Below are 16,462 nucleotides of genomic sequence, written 5' to 3' on the forward strand. Positions count from 1 at the left end.
ATAGTCTTCTCGTGTCTGAAAGACCGTCTTGATATAAGTAGGGACCGTAAGGGCACGCTCTTTGCTTGAAAACTGTGGATGAAACGCCACGTTGCCTTACAGGTACGTGTCATGCATAAACTTTCTTGCCTGCTTTGTCAGCACACATGTCTGCACAACTTTCGTTGTTACAGTGCCGTGGCCGGCGAATACGGGACCCATAACCCATCCAAAGGTTTTATTGATATCTAATCTATGGTCCCATTATAAGCAAAAACCAGTCGAAGACTGGTTACTGACTGGTCGTCGACTGCTAATAATCTAATCGTTATCTAAAGCTTTCGTCACACATAAACGAAATCAGTTGCCGACTGGTCATCGACTACTATTAATTGAATCGTTAGGTGGTTTTCAATCGCGGAAGGTGATTATAGGGCCGATTAGCCTCTGAATGCTTTTAATATCTAAAGCTTTGGTCACACATAAGCAAAATTTCGCAGATCAGATTATCAGTTAGTTGGTGACAGCTCATATTGAGAATTTTTAAAATCAGTCAGCCACATTGTTAAATCGTGTCTTTAAATTTCTTGCGAATGCTCGGAGACACTGTAATTTCACAATAGATGTCTCAGAGTCGTAGGCTAGCAAAGACATCTCAGCAACTAACAAAATCTGCAGTCACGAACTAGTTTCAAGCCCAGTGAGATACCCCTTAATTCGTTCATAAACTGACACAGCAATATTCTCAGTTCTCATTGTATTTATCAATGTGTACTTAATTAAAAGTACGAGCTTTATTCCTAAACCACTCATGAACTCACATCACTGCCAATCATGCCTTTGAATAAACCTTGCTGTTTTCCACTAAATCTATCATTTCAATGAGCCCAACAGGTCGTCTCATTCACAATGATAACGGACAATGACAATCACACCCTCCGCCCCTCCCACTCCCTCTTCCATTCACAGTAAAGAGCTAGGAGTGCAATGTTGCGTAATGTTGTCCACATTCCACAAATTGTGAATGCTACTGGTTCTATGGCAAGCCGGAATTCTCACTGGTTTCGGTATCTCTGAGAGTGCAAAATGATCACATTTTGAAAATTGCAGGAGTTCACAAAAATGGTCCTAAAATCATAACACATTAACCAAAATTAAAGAACTTGTTGTAACTCTATTGGAAAAAAGAATGGCCTTTCCAATAGTATGCAAAATAATGACATACTTGCAACAATACTGCTGAAATTAAAGATCTTTTCTGGGCCACCCTGTGTAGCGCATTTTCCATGTATATGTTCAAATGCTCTTTTCACAAGGAAATTATTATTGGAACATGAGTTTTTGGATTTTTTTTAAGAGGAGGAGGAGGAGGAGATGTTGAAGAACTGCTGGTTGAGGAGAGTTTAAGGTAATAGATTCCACAGTTTTGGAGCAGAATACTGCAGTCCCATATGTTTTGAAATAATGATGTCTTGTGTAGTAGCTCCTTTTTCATGACAGACCCCTTGACATGTCTATTCTACTATATCTCACAACAGGTTCCTGTCAGAAAAGAAAAGTGGTGCCAGGAACTTTGCCCTCTCTTACCTCCTTCAGGACTACAACTGTTACCCCTCGGGGGCTGATCCCCTGGATGTCCTAGACCTCTACTTCCAGGTAAGAAGGAAAAGTGTGTGTGTGTGTGTGTGGGGGGGGGGGGGGTTGAAGAGGAGGGAGAGAGTGAGTGAGGGGCAAAAAAGAATGGTACTATGGATGTGTTCGAGCGCTCTCTGGAAACGTGCCATACCCGTGCCAGAGGAATGCTCAAACGATTCGAAAGTGCACCATACCGTACCGAACAGTGCCAAAAGTGGACCACTTCCCATTGTGCCTCAAAAGTGACTAGACCATGCCATATTGTGCCACAGAGTGCTTGAATGCAAAGAGGCCCAAAAGTGTACCATACTGTGCTGTAGCTTGTTTGAAAATATAATTGTTTGGGCAAGACCAAATTATCACACAACACTATCTACCCACAATGCTGAACAGGGAGGAATAAAAGTCATATGCCTATGATTAAAGGGGTTGTACAGTACTGGTTGTGGTGGGGATTCACGTTTTTTACATTCCTAAGTGAGATAATGGAAAACCTCATATGAAATATGAAAGAGCATGTAATGCTAAGAAGAATTCAGTGTTTATTTGATGAAAATTGGTTTTCAAATGGCTGAGATATCCAAAAAAGTAATAATAATAAAAGACTACAGGCCACGCCTGTTATTAGGATCTCTTTGTTTCACCTTGTTTTTGATATCTCAGCCATTTCAAAACCGATTTTCATCAAATAAACTTTTGATACCCAGTTCAGTTCAGTTCAGTTTAGTTTATTTTGCACCAAGCATTAAAAATATACAGAGCATACAATAAAACATGAGTGTACAAAATGAGATACAAAAAGAGAAAAATTCATTGGACATACGACATAAAAGTAAAAATAATGTGGCGGTATGACTACATACAGAGACAATGCCATTGGTGGGGGAAGCAGCAAGAAAGGAAAAGCCCTTGTGAGTAGCTGACCCATTTTACTGTAACATGTACATACCTTTGACATATTTAAGAAAAAAAATGTCAGTTAAGTTGACAAAACAGAACAAGTCAAACCATTGCAATCATTACAAAAGAAAACTACGGAGGTATGGACGATAACAACACAGAAAACAGCAACAACAAAAATACGCCTTGAATTAACTATGTTTGTAATCTTCCAATAAAAAGTGTTTATATCTAATTTTGAAATTATTTATGGATTTTGATGCTTTAATTTCTCTAGGGATAGAATACCATATATGAGGGCCCTGATATATAACTGAATTTTTGAAAAATGAGGTGCGCATGTGATATAGATGATAGTTTGCAGACTTTCTTGTTTCGTAATTATGGATAGTGCTGTTCAGCGAAAAATAATCTAAAAGGGATTCTGGAAGGCACTTTTTGTAACATAAATACATAAAAATACCCAACTGTAAAAGATAAATATCATAAAATTGCAGCATCTTATACAAATGAAAGATTGGTTTAGAATGGGCAAGATATGAAGCATGGTGTACAATACGTATTGCACGTTTTTGTAAGACACAAACTCTGTTCAACTGGGTTTTTGATGCATTGCCCCAAATTATGATCCCGTATGACAAATGTGATAAAACAATTGAATTATAAATCATTTTTAAAAACACTTTAGGCATTGACTTTAATTTATACATAACACCAATATTCTTTGCCAACACATTACAAAGGTTATTTACATGAGCATTCCAGGTAACATTTTCATCAAGTATTAATCCTAAAAACTTCAAAGCCGACACACGTTTTACCTGAGAGGCACAGATATTGACAGAAAAATTATCAATATTACATTTTCTCTTGGTAAATAACATATAATTAGTTTTTTGAACATTAATTGTAAGTTTATTTGAATAAAACCACTTTGTCATCAGAGTAAGTTCTTGGTTCAAAATAATTTGTAACTCTGAAATATTCTTGTGTGAAAAAAATATGCTCCTTACCCCTTAGAATTGCATGCTCTTTGACAGCTCGTAGAGTGGTTTCTGAGTATCTCGCAAAACGTTAAAAGCTAAATCCTCACCTCGACCAGAACTGTACACACCCTTTAACATTGTTTTACACCTTTGATCCCAAAATACTCCAAAACAACTCGTCATCCTGGCAAATCTCGTCAGGCAGGTTTCTTGGTAGACCTCTTTCAGTGCATCGCTAGCAAATTCCAAACAGTGGAAGATGAATTTTGAGCTCTTTTTAGAACTATGTATGGTTTAGAATTTCAGAATCGTGACTTTACTAATGTTTAGAGCCCTCCGGTGTTGTTTTTTTGTTTTTTTGTTTTTGTTTTTTTTTACTACACACAGATTTGTTCACTGGAGATCACTTGTCAGTCGGCCAGTATCATTGCAGCCACTCTGGCCAACGGGGGCATCTGTCCGCTGACCGGTAAGAAGGTCTTTGAGTCTGTGGCCGTCCGGGACACCCTCAGCCTCATGCTGTCCTGTGGCATGTATGACTTCTCGGGACAGTTTGCCTTCCAGGTGAGTAGGCATGTGGTAGAAAATATTTCATCGCTGGGGCAACAAGACCTTGTATCTACAAAATGTCAAATGTTCAGGAGAGCCAAAAACATGGCGGCCAAAGCACTAAAGCGAATGGGAAAGGCTTTCCTGTGACATGCCACGGTGGGTTCATTTTTGGAGTAAGACAGTTGGGATTTGGACAGGACATCACTTATCCCATTGTTTGACCATTTATCCAAAAAAGTCATTTTCACCAAAATTTCAGATACAAGGTCTTGTTACCCCAGCGACGATTTGTGTCACACCTTACTGGATTAACGTGGGGAAACATGGATGGTCCGATTCACTTCATCTTCATTTGCTGCCCACCGGTATTCATTCAAAATCCACGAACAGCACCCATCAGCCACGTGTCAACGAATGTGTGCATACACGCTAATTGGTAACAGTTGACTCTACAGTATGTCAAAAAAAAAATTACAATCAGATTTTCGCATTGATAACACCCAATGTGATTAAAGTGTCCAAATGCTACTTCAGGGTCTTGAAATATAACATCTTAGCTCTATTTTGCAGAAAACCCCATTCAATTTGATTAAGCGGTCACAGAGAAATGTGGATTGTTGTAAAGCATGTCATGAGTCTGATTCTTCCAATTTTGGCACTTGGATGCTCTTGGAACTGCATATTAATGTGTACACACCATAGACATAACTTTGAGGGAAGAGATTCCTGACATACTCTACAAAATTCCTCATTTCTCTTTGACCACTGAAGCAAAGCGAATGGGGTTTTCTGTAAGATGTGGGCAATGAGTTATAGTTTCATACCCTGAAATTGCACTAGGATTGATTCACTATTTTTAAAGTTATCATTGCGGATGGTCCCATTGTAATTTTTTTTTGACATACGGTACATCTTCAGCTGAGTGTCTACTTTCATACATGTAGAGATCAGTGATAGAGCTGTACACTGTTTGTTATGGAGCTCTCAAAGATATCTTAGCCGGGCTAACCATCCCACTCTATGGTATCCTTATGCTACTAAGTCTTATGATTTCTTGAGACAAACATGTAATAGTCACATTAGTAGGACCCGTTATATGAAGAAACAAGTACCCCGGTATAATCATTGTTCTTCTTTAAGGGATCGAATAGTTTTGGTTGAGACCTAATTTCAGTTTTCTAACATTTTTTGGTGAGATGAGAAACCTCTTATGAAATATGAAGGAGCCTATATCATTCCATGTGGAATTCAACATTTATTTGATAAAGATTGGTTTTGAAATGGCTGAGATATCCAAAACAGAGTGATTCTAATAAAGTGTGGGACCCACCTTTTATTACGATCGCTTTGTTTTACTTTGTTTTTGGATGTTTCAGTCATTCCAAACCCCATTTTCATCAAATAAACTTTGAATTTCTCTTAAAATGGTATGTTCTGTACTATTACATAAGTCTTTTCTTGATATCTTGGAAAAAGTTAAAAGCCCACTTCTCATCTCCACCAATACTGTACCATCCCTTTAAGCAGTGTTCACATTTATGACACTACAAAAGTAAAATTTGCAACTGATTGACAAATTGCCCTGCATCAACGTAAGTAAGCACTGAATTAATCAGTGTTTTGTAGTAGTAGCCATGATAAAAAATCATGGGCGTACATGGGCTTATTGATGTCGATGCAGGGCAGTTTGTCAATCAGTTGCAATGAAAACATCTCGACTGAAGAATTTCATAAATTTGAAAAAGTAAAATTTGCCAGAATTAAAAGTTCACCATCCCTTGCTCTAAACTCTCTCAGGTTGGAATGCCAGCCAAGTCTGGAGTATCTGGTGGCATCTTGTTGGTGGTTCCCAATATCATGGGCATCATGCTCTGGGCTCCTCCGCTTGATCGCTTTGGCAACAGCTCCAGAGGCATCCAGTTCTGTCAGGTGTGTATGGAAAGCCATGTGTGACCAAGCACAGGTTCACATACAATGTATGGATGCTGTACAATTTTATTTGCCTTGCATTATTAAGAAATAAAATGACAGTTATATGATTCTCGCTATGCCTGTATTTCACAGAAGACCAAGAAGCAGTTTGCTCAAGCATGTCTGTTATGCTCATTGCTTGGCTACAAAATCTGCTTTTTTACTTTGACTTTTTTTATTGTCTTCATGTCTATTCACAATTACCAATATTTTAGCTCATAGATACCATATAATTGTGTAAAAAATGTCATATTCATGCATGGTCATATCTGCAGTTTCTGAATGATACAGAATGATGTTAATGCATGACTTTGGTAGAATAATTTACTATTTTTGCGTGGTTTCGTTGACCGAATATGACATGCTGATTATGTTTTCAATTTTGCAGGATTTAGTGACGCACTTCAACTTCCACAACTATGACAACTTGCGGCATCATTCGGCCAAGAAGATAGACCCAGTCACTCAGCGAACACACAGCCAGGTAAAGACCTAGTACCGGTCACCTTCTGACCACATATTGACAAGGGTGAGGGATAGGAGGTCACTAAGTTTACAGTATGTCTGATTCTGATGCGGTTGATACCTGGATCGTCTTACATAGGAATCAGTGTGTAGTTTCTGACTGCATATCTTCATTCTCCTTATTGCATATAACTGTAAAAATCTCTAAACAGCGGCGGTGCTATTTGATATCTGTAACAGTGTGTTGACAATGCTGTGCCGGTGCACAATGCGAGCTCTATTTAATCGTACAGGAAAAACATGGAGCATTACAATGTATTTCTCTATCTCCAAATTATGATAGTTTGTAGATTTTCTCTGCAGCTGTTACATATTTGGAAAAGAAAATAAAGTTATGAGCTCTGAAAATGCATTGCTAATTGTGAAGTGACAATTTTTAATCATGATAAAAATGGATGAATTAGATGTGATTACCACATATACGCTCTGTCTGTGCCTGCGCACAGTATCTCTGTATTACTTGCAAATGGACAAGTCAATGCCCTTCATGCATTGTGTGTGGGTGCGCAAGATCACCTTAATTCATTTTTGGGTAGCGTACAATGTATGGTCATTGAACAGACCCACCCGCTAGCCACAAAGTTTTTAGGTACAGTTATTTGTGATAGGGAGAATCAAACTTCTTAAGTGCTTCTTTACAGCTAATACTCTGTCAAAACACAGCATTACAGAAATTTGTTGATTTGTCATCTGCAATCTACTGCAATTAACATCGTTTTTCAGGGGCCTTCGTGAAATGATCTTTTATTCTGATTGGCGTAGGGTCACATTGCATGTTTCTTTGTGAGGTAATATTTGTTATCAACTCTCATACAAGAGTTTGGCCAGAGGGCCTAAGATACATATCCCTTGATGCAGTCAGACACTGAGGGTGCCTTCTTTATCTCTTAAGCCCCGTTCCACTATGCCGTTCTCGCTACGATTTGACAATTTTCTCAGATCGGGAAGGATCGGGTAAAACCTGAGCCAACCTGGACACAGTACAATGTTAGAACGCTCTAAGAATGCTGCAGTTACTACTACCACGTGCTTGCTACGCTCTTACTACGATGATCGGGAATGAGACATTACGATCTCTGCCGCTGCAGTTACGCTTTAGAATGATGTAGCTATGCTGTCAGTGCGATGTTGCAGATGTTATCCGATCGATGCACGCTGCATTTATGCTCTGAACGATCTATACAATCTTATCCCGCTGTTACCCCATTCAGAGAGCTGAAAAGTACCCAATGTGCCCCGATGTACCCCGATTCGACTGTCGATCCTCAGTCAGTCAACTTATTAGCATGCAGAACCAAAGAAATATACTGTGGACCTCGAAGAGGCTCCTCATCTCACGGTTCTTTTGCAGCAATGCATTGTTAATCAAAGACGTGCTGATTTTTCCAAGGCTTGTTCTTGATGTCTGTGCTTTTATAGTGCGTCTTCCTCCAGTTGTAGATGATTTCATATTCTTCAAAATTCTGTACTTTGTCCTCTTCTTCCTCCTCTTTTAGTATCACGTGCAGTCTCTCTTTCTTCGCCCTTTGTGTAGCCACTTCGCTGCTTTCTTTTTCTTCATCTCTTCTTCTTCTTCTTCGAAAATTGAGCTCCTTCTTCATATTCTGCCTCGACAGTTGCAGCGACAATGTCCTCCTCCTCCTCAACGGTCTTGCCTCTCGATCTCTTTGATCTTCTTCTGGCAGACATTTTGGCTGCAATTTTTCCAGCATATCGGCTGCGTCCCTTTTAGAGCGGCGAGAGCGGAAGACATGATTTATTGAGTCTGGGAAGGCGTAGGAACAGCTTAGCTACAGCGGAAACAGCGTAGCTAAAGCGGAAACAGCGTAACTAAAGCGGGAATGAAGCGTACTGAGAGCGTTGTAGGAACGGGCCTTGATTCTATACGAGAGTAGAGAACATAGTGAGAGCGGCGTTAAAGCGGGAAGATCGTGCTTTGATCAGGGAAGAGCGGCGCAGCAGCGGGACCACGTCGGTGTCCAAGTTTACTTCCCGTTCTTGTGCCGATGTTACTACGCTCAGAAAGACCTTGTTACGCTCATCCCGCGGTGCTTACACTGTCACTACGCTCTCCCGGCTTGCCGTAAGATTTAAAATAGGTCAATTTTGATCAGGGAGATTGGGAAGAAATTTTGAACAGGTTCAAAATTTCTTCCCGATCTGAAAAAAATGCCCGCTCCAACCCCGACATCCAAACGCTGCTACTACGATGCTTCCGATTCCCGAACGCTTTTGCCACTCTCTCCCGATCTGCTAGATCGGGACAGATTGGGGTCCAGATCGTGATAGTGGAACTGGGGCTTAAACCTTTTTACATAACAAGGTCTCCTTCGTAGCGACAGTGTCTCCTTGGTTAGGACAAGGTCCCCCTTTCAAGGTAACCCTTATGTCAATACCATGGCTCTGCGTCCTTGTAAATATTTCAAGCAGAATTTTTGCCCCTCCCTGCTCACCACACACACACATACACTGCTACCTCACCCTGATACTTTGAGTGCAACCAAAATGAATGATGTGAGAATGTGTTTGTGTGTTCTCCATGTGATCACCAGGCCACTAGGATTATGAAGTTACTCTTTGGTGCCTACAATGGCGACGCCAGCGCTCTACGTCAGTACTTCTTACAGGGTATGGACATGGGGGAGTGTGATTATGACAGCCGGACGGCCCTCCACCTCGCGGCTGCCGAAGGTAGGACAAGCTTTTTCTATCTGTCAAAATGTGTGGCATTTCGCCCCATTGCATTTATTTGTATAAACAATTATGATCGCTTTTTGGAATATCTCAGCCATTTCAAGGCCAATTTTCATCAAATAAACATTGAATCCTTCTTGAAATTACATGCCCTTTCATATTTCATAAGAGGTTTCTCATTATATCACTAAAAAGTGTTATAAATCTGAATCTTCACCTCAACCAGTACTATACAGTCCCTTTAAGGCAGTGCGAGCACTATTTGATTGTACATTAAAAACATGAGGCACTTTCTCTATCTCCAAACTACCATAGTTTTGTAGATTTTCGTAGCAATTGTTAGTGTTGGGAAAAGAAATATGATGTTATAAACTCTGAAAATGCATTTCTATTGTGAAGTGACAATGTTTTAGTCATGATAAAAAGGGAAAAAAATACATGCGATTGTTCAGCAAAATCTGCATGCCATAGGGAGGATGCAATGGATGACGTCATTTAAGTTGTTTTTTCATTAATGCAGGTATCTATTTGACATGATTTGATAGGATTTGATTCGATCAGAGTCCACCCCAACTATCAAACTGGATTCTGCATTATCATTGTATGTACATTAATCAGGGAACAAGTTGTCTTATGATTCTAGGATATGCAATTCTTTTGTGAATAAGTGGTAACGCTAATGCATCAAGCAAACTGGATGGCTAGAGCTGCAGCAAAACTTGATGCGTTTGCAACCATTATGAAATCTTAATTACGTTTACACTCTTTTGAAGTGACTTACTTCAAAAGGAGATAGAAGATAGACAGAAAGAGGTTATTTATGAACTGCTTATGAAATGGTTTGCTGTATTAACTGAATCTCCAGCGAGATTATAAAAAAATCTTTGTGTGAAAAGTTCAAATGATTATATCATCCATCTTAAACCATTTAGTTATGTGTACTGTAGTTATGGCACATGATTTTCACGAATTGGAGCCAACGGCCTTTTTTGCCGTGGTAAAATAAAGTTATACAGCACCCTGTAATGTACCATTGGAACAGTGCTGTCTTTTCTTGGAGTCTTGATTAAATGGAGATGACTGTATTACATAGTGTGTTGATTGTGTGCACCCCATTCATCCCCAGGTCATTTAGAGTGCGCAAGGTTCCTACTAGAGAGATGTGGCGTGAGTCACCAAGCATTGGACAGGTGAGTACAGCTCCCTCTATTGGTGATTAGTGGCCAGCATTGTGAGTGTTCCATAGCACCACTTGTTTCATCACTAAACTCAATCCCAGGCACTCATTCTGTCTTCCCTCATACTGCAATACACTCTTGTTGGTGATGGTATAGAAATATCATTTTGTGTTTTGCATGGTGAAGTCTTACTATGTCGAGTATGATATGTTTCATTGAGTTGGCTCAGAATCACTAACAACAACTACTACAACAATACACCTTTCCTTTCCTTGACTAAATGATTTCTAAGAACATAGTGCATTTATTGTGAGTGTAGTGAAAATTCTGAATATTAGCTATTTCATTTGTGACTGTACTTAACTGTCTGTATCTTGTCAGTGTGTAAGTTGTGTCTCCACTCATCAAAATCCTACTGTGTTGGTATCAATTTCATAAAGTTGGAACAAGTGCAACGTGCCTGTGTGTATGCATTTGTAAATTTGTTTCGCAGATATTCCAACTGTTTGTTTCTCTCCCGACTGCCTCCCCCCCCCCCTCTGTTTATCGTTGTGTATTATCTATCCTACATGTATACATTGTATATTGCCCATTTCCTGTCCACACTTGCAAGAAACATATATTTGTTTGATTTGACTTTCAATTGAAGTTAAGACCTTAGTTAGATCTCTTGACCTGAAGGATGTCGGAGGGACATTCAAGACTCTATCTGTATTACCAATAGATTTATTCAAATTATTTCATTTTTATTCATTGCATGATGGATCATTACACTCTTTGTATCTCTCACATTACTGCTGTGTGAGATCAGCATCTGTATTTTTTTTTTCTCACACTTTCACCTCAATCTGCCATTTCTGCAATGAATATTGTTTGGGTAGATATTTTCAAGAATGACAAAAGAATTATACAGATTGTACAAATGTGAGTTATCTAAATACAGTATTTATCCAAATTTATAAATGTTTAAACTGTAACTACTAATGGTGCAGCTTTGGGACAGTTTTGAAGATAGGCATTGTTTAAAACCATTTGAATCAAATCTTACCATTCCAGTTTGGTAGTCCTCTTTTGAATATCACATGAATAGTATTCAGAAATTATGTCTATCTTCAAGAGCAAACTTCTCTATCATAAAACATGGTAATGTACTCTTCGAGTGCAGAATGATTAGAGAAATACTCAGTGTGAATTTACTAAAATATCACACAATATTTTCAAAGGTTATCTATTCTGAAAGATATGATTAATTGCATGCAAAGCCCACTATAGTTGTTTCACTAATCTTTTATTTTTTTCCCCCCATGTACTGAATCTTAATATTTGGGAAACTTCTTCTTCGAGTGTATTAATCTGCATGAATGGAGGGAAAGATATCATGTAATGCATGACTTGCTAAAACCATCAGTACAGCTATTTCAAGGAATGCACATTTATACTACATTAGATCACTATATACAGTGTAGAGGAAAGCATGAAAGATTGATTAGGATACTGGCTACCAGCCTGACTGTAAATTTTCAAAGAAGAATTTCTATGATTGTATTTAGTGTTTGGTTGGATGTACTTGTATTCTAATAAATTTTGTTTATTTTACAGTTGCATGTATTGTGCTGTGTATAAATATAGTCATCCCCTGCTGTTCATAGAATTGGTAATAAGAATTTTATTGTTTTCATCTCAGTTTGATGAAGTGATGATTGAAGTACGAAAAACATGCATCTTTGACTTCAGTGGGTCAAAGTATTTCGCAGAGATGGCAACTCTTACTTCTTTGCAGAGATGGCAACTCTTACTTCTTTGCAGTATTCGGCACTATTTTTTAAGCCAAAAGTAATGCAAGTTTCCATGGAAAATACTGTTTTTTCCCAATTGTATTCTCATTGTACACATGTCTATTACAGGAAAGGTAAAAATACTACCACCAAAAATATGCCTTTTCAGCCCTCAGAAGTGTGTTTTGTTTGTTTGTCTGTTGTTTTTTGTGAGGTTAGCATCCATGAATTTGATGCAGCAGTGTCCCAATTATTGGAAAGTGTGGCTTGTTTACCAGCACTGCTTGTACATTATCATTAATGTTTGTGCTTTGAATTATTTCACCTCAGCATGCTTTCCTGCATCATAGGCAACATGTAAAGAAATTTGACACATTATTAATAGACTTGGGCTCCAAATATCATCTCTATCTTCTTATCTATTGCATGTCATGGTGAGCATGTTCAACTGGGATTTGAACCTAGCACCTGCCAGTTTAAGATACTACACAAATGGTGCCTAATCACAGACCCCATGAACTGTGCATGGCAGCTACTGTTCCTAGAGTTCAGAGTTTGTCCCTGGTCCTCCACAGTTGGTGGACAAACAAAATCACGAAACCACCCCAAATCGCCTAAATCTGCGTATCAATCAACGTCCGTTCCACTGATAAGTCCCTGAAGAAGCTTTTAATAGATAAAAGTGACTCTTTCAATCTCATTGTTTCCATCGCTCTGACTCCTTCTGTCTCTCTATTTGATAACCTACAGTGAGATCTCCCCCCCCCCCCATCTCTCAATCTCTCTCTTTTGCCTTCTCTCTATCTCTTTGTCTTTCTCTCTCTACCTCTACTTTTTGGTCAGAAGTTAAGTTGTCTGTTGTTATCACAAAAGTATATTAGTTTGGACAGTCATAAAGTCATTAGGCCTAATTAAGGTGTTGTCTTTAAGATAAAACAACACACTTATCTCGTCTAGTGAGTCAGTCATCCAAGGAAAACACTACCTTGATTGATTTCCACTATGTTTGTATATGGTCATCTCTGTTCAGTCAGGTATCTGTGGAAGCAGTCATAATGGGGGTCTTTAGGGCAGTGTAGAAATACTCTATAAGATGTTATTTTCACGAGGGTTTAATTTTTGCGAATTTCGTGAATCACAGTTGGATCGGGAATTTATCAACACGTGAAAATGTCACCATGCGTTAGGTTAAAGGGATCGTATAGTTTTGGTTGCGACGTAACTTCAGGTTTCTAACATTTTATTTGTGAGATAATAAGGAACCTCTTATGAACTACAATTGTATGATAGTGCATGTAATTCCAATAGGAATTCAACGTTTATAAGATGAAAATTGGTTTTGAAGTGCCTGAGATATCCAAAACAGAGCAATCCTAATAAATGATGGGACCTACCTTTTATTAGGATCGCTTTATTAGCTCACCTGAGCCAAAGGCTCAAGTGAGCTATTGCGATCGCCCTTCGTCCGGCGTCCGTCGTGCGTCGTGCGTCGTGCGTCGTGCGTCGTGCGTCGTGCGTCGTGCGTCGTCCGTCGTCCGTCGTGCGTCGTGCGTAAACTTTTTACATTTTCATCTTCTTCTTGAAAACCCCAAGACCGATTTTCGTCAAACTTGGCAGGTAGCATCCCTAGGGGGTTAGGAACTCAATTTGTTAAAATGGGCACCATGCCCCTCCTAGGGGGCCCCCAGGGGGCCCAAACCCCCCAAAATTAAGGAATCCGCAAAAATCTTCTTCTCTAGAACCAGAAGTGATAGAGCTAAGTTAATACTATGAGTTACGTTGTAGTACATTGATGACTGTAGTTTCAAGTTTGTTCATGGCAGAATCAGGGGTGCCCCCCTTGGGACCCAGGGGAGGGGGTGAGGAGGGGTCCTAATGGGGCCTAAATTGTACATTTTTATCTTCTTCTTGAAAACCCCATGACCCATTTTCACCAAACTTGGCAGGTAGCATCCCTAGGGGGTTAGGATCTCAATTTGTTAAAATGGGCACCATGCCCAACCCAGGGGGCCCCCAGGGGTCCCAAACCCCCCAAATGAAGGAATCTTTATAAATCTCTAGAATCAGAAGTTATAGAGCTGAGATAATATCATGAGTGAGTACATTAATGACTGTAGTTTCAAGTTTGTTCATAGGAGATCCAGGGGTGCCCCTCTTGGGTGGGGGGGGGGGGGGGGGGTGGTTGGAAGGGTCCAAATGGGGGCCTGAATTGTACATTTTCATCTTCTTCCTGAAAACCTCATGATGGATTTTTGTCAAACTTGGCAGGTAGCATCCCTAGGGGGTCAGGATCTCAATTTATCAAAATGGGCACCATGCCCCACCCAGAGGGCCCCAGGGGGCCCCAATCCCCCCAAATTAAGGAATCTTAAAAAAATTGGGCCCTTATTGTACATTTTCATCTTCTACTTGAGAATGCCTGGTCAAATTTTAATTTAGATTAGTGACTGCGTGAAAGGTGAACTTGCGATACTCAGGTGAGCGCTAGACCCGCGGGTCTCTTGTTTTACTTTGTTTTTGGATGTCTCAGCCATTCCAAAACCGATTTTCATCTAATAAACTTTCAATTCCTCTTAGAATGGTATGTTCTGTATTATTTCATGAGTGGTTTCTTGGTGTCTCACGTTAAATTAAAAGCCCAATCATCATCTCCACCAATACTATACCATCCCTTTGATAGTGCATTTATGATAGCGTCAGTGTCAGTTTGCAAAAACAACATCTTGCAAAAATGTTTGTGACCCCCTTGTTCGCGAAAATTTCTATATGCGAAAATAACAGCTTTTACAGTAAATTGATGGCCATGGATGCTGATCCACTGTGGCTATTCCATTTGCATACACTTCTTTTGTTGTGGTACCAGTACATTGTGTTAGGAAAATTGTGTTCGTTCTTGCATGTAGGTGTGTGTAGGCATTGCATCACTTTTTAAGGTTGAGATTAGAATTCCTTTGAGCAAAATAGGAAAACAGATCTTGTCATTTCCTGTTGCTACAAGATTGATGACATGATCAGAAACATTCATATGGATGCCTCCTTTTGTCTAGCTTTACTTCTTAGATCACTTTATATCACAAATTATTTAAGAACTGATCACCTGATAGAATCTTCTGTGTACCTGGGCCAGGTATGCTGCTACATGGTTTGTACAGGCAGTGATTAGATAAGGGAAAACCCCTTCAGGTACAATTGTTGATGTATGATGTCATGAAACTTAGGCTAGAAATATCATATTTCAGTGGTAATGTAATCTGGACAGAAGGGTAAATGTCTATGTGAATGTAGATTGATCTCCATCTGAAAAGGTAGTAACGAAAGATAAACAGACAAGGTCAAAAGTCACTATACATTACTTACCATGCTAGCTTAACCCGTTGAGGACAGGCTGATTTTCCTACAACATGCATTTCCCATAGACACCTGCCCGAGTATACTCGGGACTCGTCCTCAATTTGTTAATATTCTCTTGCTTTATTAATGCCTTGTCTGCCTTGGAGTCAGGACTGCATAACATAACAATGTCGAAATTTTGGAGCTTGGGTATTTGTTCCAAGTTCATTGTGTCACTGATGTGTAGTGTTGCTGCCTAGAAAGCAGTAGATGACAGGTTCAAATCCCACTGGTTCCGTTTTTTTAGACATGTTTGTGAAAAATGTAGATCAGCAGTTGCAATCTTACAAATTTCATTTAAAGACTGAGACAAATTGAAGAAAATTCACACTTCAATATATATCATCTTAACTTCCTGAGTGGGGAGCATCAAATATCGCTTAAGTGTAGCTTTTAGAGAATAAATAGTTGAACAAGACTTTATATTGTCCGGAAGATTATTCTAGATACCCGGACCTGAGTGTCTAATAGATGTGTCAATGTGGTTATCGATCTCACAAAATTGTCTTACAAGTCTCCATGCACAAATGTTATACTCACAAAATATTGTAAAGTGTGTACAGTGATTTGTTAGTTGAAATTAATGAGGAAAAGTCAAAGGTTACCAAAATTTGCGGTCCCAAATTTGAATTTGTAACATATTGAATAGAAACATCATTGAAACAGCATTACCTACAGGCCGGGAATACAAATTTTGGTACAAAACTTCTCCTAATCTTCTTCACAGTGTGTTTAATTGATGATATAAGGATCATTTTTATTTCAATAATATACACATGTTAAAAACAGCAATAATATCAACACCAACTCTCAGGGATATTGCTTGTTTATACTAGGATTAAAAAAAAATAACTACATGTTTGAATGCAGGATATAT

General features: G+C 39.1%; 1 protein-coding gene across 7 annotated transcripts in view; it reads left to right on the forward strand.

Annotated features, from left to right (window-relative positions):
• LOC139737672 (glutaminase kidney isoform, mitochondrial-like) overlaps positions 1–16,462 on the forward strand; it is a 98,907-nt gene that overhangs the window by 38,535 nt on the left and 43,910 nt on the right. For all 7 annotated transcript variants that reach the window (XM_071648348.1, XM_071648347.1, XM_071648350.1 and 4 more), the window contains 6 exons: positions 1,518–1,635; positions 3,888–4,064; positions 5,850–5,981; positions 6,412–6,507; positions 9,101–9,239; positions 10,369–10,432. In XM_071648348.1, coding sequence (XP_071504449.1) covers positions 1,518–1,635; positions 3,888–4,064; positions 5,850–5,981; positions 6,412–6,507; positions 9,101–9,239; positions 10,369–10,432 — 726 coding nt within the window. The remainder of the gene's footprint in view (positions 1–1,517; positions 1,636–3,887; positions 4,065–5,849; positions 5,982–6,411; positions 6,508–9,100; positions 9,240–10,368; positions 10,433–16,462) is intronic.

Source organism: Diadema antillarum, unplaced genomic scaffold, assembly GCF_040938485.1.
Source record: "Diadema antillarum isolate AM-2024a unplaced genomic scaffold, OU_Dant_1.0 seq00000698_RagTag, whole genome shotgun sequence".
Taxonomy (NCBI): domain Eukaryota; kingdom Metazoa; phylum Echinodermata; class Echinoidea; order Diadematoida; family Diadematidae; genus Diadema; species Diadema antillarum.